Source organism: Barbus barbus (assembly GCF_936440315.1).
Source record: "Barbus barbus genome assembly, chromosome: 9".
NCBI classification, from domain to species: Eukaryota; Metazoa; Chordata; class Actinopteri; order Cypriniformes; family Cyprinidae; genus Barbus; species Barbus barbus.
The window spans coordinates 3,170,832-3,179,849 of NC_136737.1; the positions used below are offsets into that span (position 1 = coordinate 3,170,832).

Here is a 9,018-nt window from a genome sequence, read left to right on the forward strand (position 1 = left end):
ATTGGTTTTGTTGTCATTTGTACATGTTTGATGTGACTTATTTTGTGTTGAAGTAAGGTTGTAAACCTTTTGTGTTTAATATGTAAGGTTAATTCAAATGATTTATTCAAGTCATTAACTACGTAGGTGTGGAAAAATGGCCAGTATTGCTTGAAGCTCAGAGATGGAGGGCAAATATTTTTCTATTATGAGTTTAAATGGGGGACATTGGCGCCATCTTGAGTTTCCAATGGTAACTGATGGTTAAAAAATGGGCCTTTGAGAAATTTCTCAAATTATCTTCTTCTGAGTACGTTTTTTTTCAACCTTTTTTACCGTTATGTACGTAGAGAACTGTGAATTGTGTAAATCCACCATAACATTGATGCAGACACTTCAGAGCACTGCAGAGCATCCGTGAGTAAGTTATAAATGCTAAATTTCTAAACTGAATGCCATTTTTGGGTGATCTGTTCCTTTAAGATGCAGCTTCTGTGTTTCCTCTGCAGTGCAAAGATGGATTTTGTTGATACTGATTTCATCTGGTTGGTAACAGTCCCTTAGTGTCTTGTTATTCTAAATTAATTTATTGATTGAATCTAAGAATTTTGCATAAAATATGATGAATATGGATATCTAATCCAACACTCATCCGGCATTTCACTGTTTTGCAGGGCCAGAATTTATCATCAAGTGTAAGATCAGCAAAAGCTTGTTCATTTTCATGACTTCCTCTGATAAATCAAACTGTGATGGCAGGTCGAATCCTGTTGAGAGAGGAGATAACTATCAGTTATTGGAGTGTTTTCAGACAGTTTAAGAAATGTCTGAGACATTAAGACAATTAAGATGAAGAAAATGCTTCTTAAATTAGTTTTGTTCTGTTTGTGGCGTCTGGTTGGTGAGTTTTACTTCACATTTAAATGATTAAAAGTTTTTTAGAGAAGCTTCATCAAACTGACCTCAAGTGATTTTGATCTGGGACTAACTCTGTTCTTCAGGAGTGTTTGGTATTGAACTCATATGGGTGTCAATGATAGTGATCGAAGGAGAATCTGTCACTCTACACACTGGTTTTACCTCATGGATAAATTAGGTTCAGTCGTGTTTCAGAGGAATATGTGATAGTTGATACCAATGTAACGCCTGACAATGTGACTGTATATGATGATGTTCTTGATGAGAGATTCAGAGACAGACTGAAGCTGGATGATGAAACTGCATCTCTGACCATGTCAACATGAACAAGCCTCTGATAAAAATACCAGCATTACCTCGGAAAACACTTTCTGCTGTTGCTCTCTGGAGCGTTGTTAAAGTCACTGCTGAACGCACTTTGATATCAGGCAACGAGTGGTTTTTAAAATAAAAAATCAGTTAAATATGACTTGGGTGCCACCAATTAACTCGCACTGCTATAACTAATTTACAGTAGCCTTTTCTTTTTAATTCCTATTTCTCCTAGTTTCGACCCGTTTGCTTCCCTACACGTCTAATGTCAACGCCGCGGGCTCGGGTCAGAAGTCTATGGGAGTCCCTGAAAGTTAAAACATGACGCCAAGGGATCCTGACCAAGCTTCAATATGTGACGAGTTGAGAGAGAGAACGTGTTGGCTTTTGGCTTTACAATATGTTAACTGATGAACTGGATTGCTGTGGATTATTGTGGTGTTTTTATCAGCTGTTTGGACTCTCATTCTGACGGCACCCAGAGGATTCATTGGTGAGCAAGTGATGGAAGGAAACATTTTTACAAATCTGATGAAGAAACTCGTCTTCATCTCAGGTTGGCCTATGGGTGAGCACATTTTCAGCTAACTGTCGTTTTTGGGTGAACTTCTGTGTTTCCTCTGCTATGCAAAGATGGATTTTGTTGATACTAATTTGTCTTGTTATTGTAATTGAATTAAATGTAAGAAATTGACATTAAAGATGATGAATGTATATCTAATCCAACACTACTGCTGTTAGTTTTCATGCAGGGCTGGAGTTCATGTAAAAATGTAAGATCAGCAAAAGCTTGTTGATTTTCATGATAAAGGAGATGGACGTGGGAGCGGAATCTGTGGTCACAGCCAGATAAATATTAAAGTTCAGTCGTGTTTCACAATGTTTTCTGACATTTTAAGCATCAAAACTGTGGGCTTTGCAGTGAACTGATGAAGAAAATGTTTTTCAGAATAGTTTTGTTCTGTTTGTGGCGTCTGGTTGGTGAGTTTGAAATGTGTTTTTATGTTTTCAGTTGCTTCTGATACCATGTAATAAATTACTGGTAATTAATAACTGGATTAACATTCACTGAGTGTGATTTTACTTTGAGATCAAGTTTGAATTAAACTCTTTGTAATTCAGTTATTAAGGATGACTCAATTAAATATGAAGCTCAAAGTTATCGTTCAGTTTCAAATTCTTAAAGTGTTACATTTTAGTGAAGCTTCATCACAGCAGAATTGTTCATTGGTGTGTTCAGTGGTGAATGTGGGTCATGTGACTCTCTCCTGGTACAAAGGAAACAGTTTATTGTCCAGCATCAGTGTGTCTGATCTCAGCATCAGTCTCTCTCTACCTCTGGAGGTGGAATATCAGGATAAAAACACCTACAGCTGTGTGCTCAACAATCCCATCAGCCACCAGACTCAACATCTGGACATCAGTCGACTCTGTCACACATGTTCAGGTACAGCAGCGCTGATATTAGAGCTGATATTAGTGTTTATGACTGAGCTGATCTCAGTTTGATGTGTTTATTCCTCAGACTCTGTCCACTGTTGTGGTTCTACTGAAGCTGTGATCCGATTGGTCCTCTCTGCTCTGGTGGGCGTGGCTACTGTTGTTATTCTGGTTTATGACATCAGATCCAGAAGAGCTGAGCAGGATCGAGCACATATTCACACATCAGGTACGTAATTATGGTCATTTTTTATATAACTGTTTTATATATATATATATTTATTTATATATACATTTATTAATCTTCATTCATTACTAATGGATTTAAATATTCATATGTTGGTGTTTTTATGTTTTATAGGCGGCTCATTTCCTCCCTAGAAGATGATTTGAGAACAAACCATTCTCACATTAATGCTCAAAATGCGAGTGTGTGTCATGAAAAATGCTTAAGATTACCAAATATTGCTTTCCTTATGTTAGATTATGTAAAATAGCATGCTTTTATTTGAATGATTTTTTAATAATCTAATGTCATCCAGTTTGAAAGGCTTTTTTTAAAGATTGATATTTTCTTCAGATAAGCTGAACTGATCACACTTGACTGCTGTGTATTTCCCATATGTATTTGCATTAATCAATAAAGTGTTCTCACTCTCTCCATGTTTTACTACATTATGCCGATCGCCCCCTGGACGAATACAAGCTATGTGTGTTTTTTAATAATTTAAGTTCAGCCACATTCAGTATAAAGCTTTACATTATTTTTAATGTTTTTTTTTATATAAAAAAAGGGTTGTGGATATTTAGGCTAAAGTGGGTGAAGATAAAAATCTTTGTCATTATTTCATCTTTCTTATTAAAAAATGAGAACAAAGATACACATTACAAATACACATAATATACGCATAAAATAAAGCGTGTTTTATTTCCAGGTAGGCTACAATAGGTGTATTTAGCAGGAGCTCAAGAAATTGAATGAACAAATATGAAAATAAAACACTATATAGATTGATTCCTATTAAAGCAACTGTATTAATAGCCTAATGCAGACTGGGCCTCTTAAAGTTTTTTCAGTCAAGAGTAGTGAGTGATTTTTCTCTTTGTGTTTGGTGTTTTATTAACAATAAATTAATAATTCACCCAAAAATAAACAGTGTTATTTTTATACCTTCATTTACTCACTCAAAAGTTGTTTTAAACCTCAATGAGTTTCACTCTTCTGCTAAACATAAATGCTCTTTTGAAGAATGTGGAAAACCAAACGTTTGCTGGTGACTTCCATAGTATTTTTGTTCCTACTATCAAAGTCAATGTGGACCAGCAACTGTTTGGTTACCCAGATTCTACAAATGATCTTCTTTTGTGTTCAGCTCAAGAAAGAAATGAATAGAGGTTTGGGACAACATGTGAGTGAGTAAATAATGACAGAAATAAAATTTTAGGTTGAACTATCCCTTTAATTACAGTCGGCAGCATGTTTAGTGTCCTGTCCCTTTAAGAGCTGCACGCATCTAATATACAGGCACGCATCCGTTTCTCTCAGCTGTTTACTTACATTTTAGACATAACCAACTGAGTCTATACATACTTGTTTTGACAGTATTAGCACAAAAGATAACTTAGTTCAGATATCAGGCACTGTTTGATGGGATTTTTCATGAATTTGAAATTAATTTATTGATTAAATGTAAGAAATTGACATTAAAGATGATGAATGTATATCTAATCCAACACTACTGCTGTTAGTTTTCATGCAGGGCTGGAGTTCATGTAAAAATGTAAGATCAGCAAAAGCTTGTTGATTTTCATGATAAAGGAGATGGACGTGGGAGCGGAATCTGTGGTCACAGCCAGATAAATATTAAAGTTCAGTCGTGTTTCACAATGTTTTCTGATATTTCAAGCATCACTGTTGTGGGCTTTGCAGTGAACTGATGAAGAAAATGTTTTTCAGAATAGTTTTGTTCTGTTTGTGGAGTCTGGTTGGTGAGTTTGAAATGTGTTTTTATGGATTCACTTGCTTCTGTTGTGGTAGCATGTAATAAATAGCTGATTAGTCCGAGTTGATTAAAAGTCACTGTTGTTCTCATATGAAAATAACTGAACTGTGAGATTAAGTTTGAATTCAACTCTGAATTTAGTCATTAAAGATTGATTCAATTAAAAATGAAGCTTCAGTGTTAGTGGTATAAAGTCTTGCTGTTCAGTTATTGTTCCAAAGAAAAGTTTGTCTTTGCACTGATGCACGATGCTCTTCTCTTCACATTTAAATCATTATTAGTTCTGTATTTTAGTGAAGATGCAACAAACCAACATCAACTCATTTGGATCTGTGAACTCTGTTCTTCAGAGGTGTTTGCTGGGGATGAAGAGGTGTTCGTTGGGGAGGAAAGATCTGTCACTCTAAACTCTGGTCTTACTGAAATAATGGATGATGATCTGATTCAGTGGAGGTTTGGGAGTGAAAACACTTTAATAGCTGAAATCAATAATGGGGCCGGCAGCATGACTGTATATGATGATGTTCTGGATGGGAGATTCAGAGACAGACTGAAGCTGGACAATCAAACCGGATCTCTGACCATCACAAACACCACAGTAAAACACGCTGGACGTTATCAACTGCAGATCAACAGTGTGATCAAGCCTTTTATTCTTCAAGTCAGCAGTGAGTTATATATTGTATTCGGCACAAATATACAATTATTAATCCAAATGCCATTTTGATTTTGTTGGTTTATGATATTATTTCATTTAAAAAATGTCTTAAATCTGTGAAAATCCCTTTGTGTTTGGTGAAACAGGAGTGAAGTTCATGTCAGTGAAAAAGTACGGCTCTGTCACTCTAATCAATGATCTTACCGAAATGATGGATGTTGATCTGATTCAGTGGAGATTTGGAAGTAAAGGACCTGTGATGGCTAAAATCAACGTACTGGACAAAACCAGCAGTGTGTGTGATGATGTGTCTGATGGGAGATTCAGAAACAGACTGAAGCTGGACGATCAGACTGGATCTCTGACCATCACAAACATCAGAACCTCAGACTCTGGACTTTTTGAACTAGAGATCAACCTTATGAAGACGTTTTTCCTTCTCTCAGTCTACGGTCGGTTAAATATCAGTTTCGCATGTTTTACCTTTTAATTTAAAGATGCAACTATTAATCTGTGTCAAGTTGTGTCACTTCTGTTGTTTTATGATAATATTTATTAAATTAAAACATTTAAAACTGTTAACTTTTCTAAATCATCAAGAAGTGATTTAAAAGTCTTAGTCTGACAAACTTTCTGTTTCTTCTCTATGTGTGTGTTTGTGATGCAGAGGAAATATCAGTGATGGAGGGAGATTCAGTCACTCTAAACACCGGTCGAACTGAAATGGATTATGATGAGATTTATTGGTATTTTGAAGTTACAAACGTTTTAATAGCTCAAATCAGTGTAAAGAATGACATGAGAGAGGTGTATGATGCTGTTCTTGACGGGAGATTCAGAAACAGACTGAAGCTGGATCATGAGACCGGATCTCTGACCATCACAAACACCAGAAATGAACACAATGGAGTTTATTATCTAAACATTGGCAATATTAAGTGGTATAATATCACCGTTTATGGTAAGTCCAGTTATTACAGCTTTAAAGATGATCTATACTTTATCATTTACATGTTGTTTTATTCTTTAGTCAAATTTACATTTATTACACCCCGGTTCATATTTAACTTTAATAATTTAATCAGATTAACATTCCTTTTTGTCTGCTTGAATATCTTCATTCATCTTCAATTATCTTTACTCTCTCATGTTTTCAGCTCGTCTGCCGGTTCCTGTCATCAGCAGTAACTCTTCAAACTGTTCTTCATCATCATCATCATCATATTGTTCATTGTTGTGTTCAGCTGTGAATGTGGGTCATGTGACTCTCTCCTGGTACAAAGGAAACAGTTTATTGTCCAGCATCAGTGTGTCTGATCTCAGCATCAGTCTCTCTCTACCTCTGGAGGTGGAATATCAGGATAAAAACACCTACAGCTGTGTGCTCAACAATCCCATCAGCAACCAGACTCAACATCTGGACATCAGTCACCTCTGTCACACATGTTCAGGTACAGCAGCGCTGATATTAGAGCTGATATTAGTGTTTATGACTGAGCTGATCTCAGTTTGATGTGTTTATTCCTCAGACTCGGTCCACTGTTGTGGTTCTACTGAAGCTGTGATCCGATTGGTCCTCTCTGCTCTGGTGGGCGTGGCTACTGTTGTTATTCTGGTTTATGACATCAGATCCAGAAGAGCTGAGCAGGATCCAGCACATATTCACACATCAGGTACATAATTATGGTCATTTTTCATACAACTGTTTTTAAAAAATATAATTTATTAATCTTTATTTATTACTAATGGATTTAAATATCCATATGTTGGTGTTATTTTTATGTTTTATAGGCGGCTCATTTCCTCCCTAGAAGATGATTTGAGAACAAACCTTAACATATTCTCACATAAATGCTCAAAATGCAAGTGTGTGTCATGAAAAATGCTTAAGATTACCAAATATTGCTTTGCTACTGCTACATTATGTACTATAACATGCTTTTATTTGAATGATTTTTTAATAACCTAATCTTCTCATCCAGTTTGAAAGGCTTTTTTTAAAGATTGATATTTTCTTCAGATAAGATGAACTGATCACACTTGACTGCTGTGTATTTCCCATATGTATTTGCATTAATCAATAAAGTTTTCTCACTTTAAAGTTCAAGAGTCTCTCCATGTTTTATTACATTTATTATGCCGAGCGCCCCCTGGAGGAATACAAGCTATGTGTATATTTTAATATTTTAAGTTCAGCCACATTCAGTATAAAGGTTTACATTATTTTAAAGGTTTTATTTTTTAAATGTTTACATTATTATTGTGGCTACTGTTGTTGTTCTGGTTTATGACATCAGATCCAGAAGAGCTGAGCAGGATCCAGCACATATTCACACATCAGGTACATGATTGATGAACGTCATTTCTCACAAAATGAGATTTATTAATTTATGTCTTTATATATTCATCTATCTTAAAACAGTTTAAATCTAAAGCAGAATGCAGAACTTTAAAAGTTCTTCAAGTGTGTTTTTGTCACAATAACTACTGATGATTGCTTAAACTTGTGCACTGAAAAAATGTATTCATTGAATTTACTACATTTTTTAAGGTAAGTGATTGCAAAAAAAATATTTTAGCTACATTTAAATAAACCAATTTAGTTAACTAACTTTTAAAAAAATGTAATGTAGCTAAAATAAATTGTTTGCAACCACTTACCTTTAAAAAACTTTGTATATTTTTTTCAGTGTGCCTTCTCTTTTAGTTTTCAAATGATTTTTTTTTTCTTTAATCCAGTTAGTTTTGAGGTTTTATTTTTAAATCCAGTTTGAAAGGTCTTAATGTTTATATTTTCCTCAGATAAGACCTGCAGATCTCACTTTACTATTACTGCTATCTACAGTGCCTTGTGAAAGTATTCATACCCCTTCATTTTTTTCATGTTTTATGTTGCTGCCTTATGTTAAACTGCTATCAATCTACACTCCATTCACTATAATGGTAAAGCAAAACAAGAAAAAATGTTTTTAACATCTTTGCAAATTTATATATATATAAAAAAAAACTTAAATGATTCCATTGCATAAGTATTCATACCCTTATCTGGGACAGTTGGAATTTAGCTCAGGAGCATTCATATTGCTTGTAGGTGTTACTAGACTTTGAGTGAAGGTAACCTGTGGCAAATTCAAGTGAATGGGTATGATTTGGAAAGGCACACACGTCTTAATAAAAGGTCCAACAGCTGATAATGCATATCAGAGCAAAAACCAAGCCCTGGGGTCAAAAGAACTTTGGTTTGTCTGTTCCTTCGCTTGTCTTGCATGTTTACACGACATTGTCAGTTTTAAACACTTTGGCTACCTTATATGTTCTTACAGTTTTCTAGTGTATTTACTTTAATTTTATTTACCCTCAAGTGTTCGTTCCTCCAGAGCGCCCCACAGAGCCCGCTCTTCCTCAATGGCTCCCAGAGGGGAACTTCCCCAAGAAAATTTTTTTGGGGGGCCATACACCCTCTGCCTGTGTGGCCGGGCCTAGAGCCAAGGCCACGGAACCCCTTGATCAGCCTTGGCCGGCTCAAGGCCATGGCTCCCCGAGTCCCCGGAAGAATTTGGAAGAATTTTTGGGGCAGACCTGACCTGTTGAAAAGAGATGGTGTTCATCCCTCCTGGGGTGGTGTTGCTCTTCTTAAAGTGGGATTCACATTAAGCCACATGTGTGTTATTTGTGGTAATTGTGTTGAGGGTTTTAAAGTCCCTGTTC

General features: G+C 35.7%; 1 protein-coding gene across 1 annotated transcript; it reads left to right on the top strand.

Annotated features, from left to right (window-relative positions):
* Positions 1-4,535: 4,535 nt before the first annotated feature.
* LOC306875385 (uncharacterized protein) lies at positions 4,536-7,415 on the top strand. The gene is made up of 7 exons (XM_079425900.1): positions 4,536-4,638; positions 5,003-5,320; positions 5,457-5,762; positions 5,978-6,271; positions 6,468-6,761; positions 6,840-6,983; positions 7,102-7,415. Exons 1-7 carry the CDS (start codon positions 4,587-4,589, stop codon positions 7,119-7,121), a joined length of 1,428 nt encoding a protein of 475 aa, XP_079282026.1. The 5' UTR covers positions 4,536-4,586; the 3' UTR covers positions 7,122-7,415.
* The last annotated feature ends 1,603 nt before the right edge of the window (positions 7,416-9,018 follow it).

Excerpts from the sequence above, each read along its gene's own strand:
- LOC306875385 (XM_079425900.1), top strand. The coding sequence starts at position 4,587 with ATGAAGAAAATGTTTTTCAGAATAGTTTTGTTCTGTTTGTGGAGTCTG. Across the intron at positions 6,272-6,467 it reads GTATAATATCACCGTTTATG|CTCGTCTGCCGGTTCCTGTC; the intron begins GTAAGTCCAGTT and ends TCATGTTTTCAG. Across the intron at positions 6,984-7,101 it reads AGCACATATTCACACATCAG|GCGGCTCATTTCCTCCCTAG; the intron begins GTACATAATTAT and ends TATGTTTTATAG.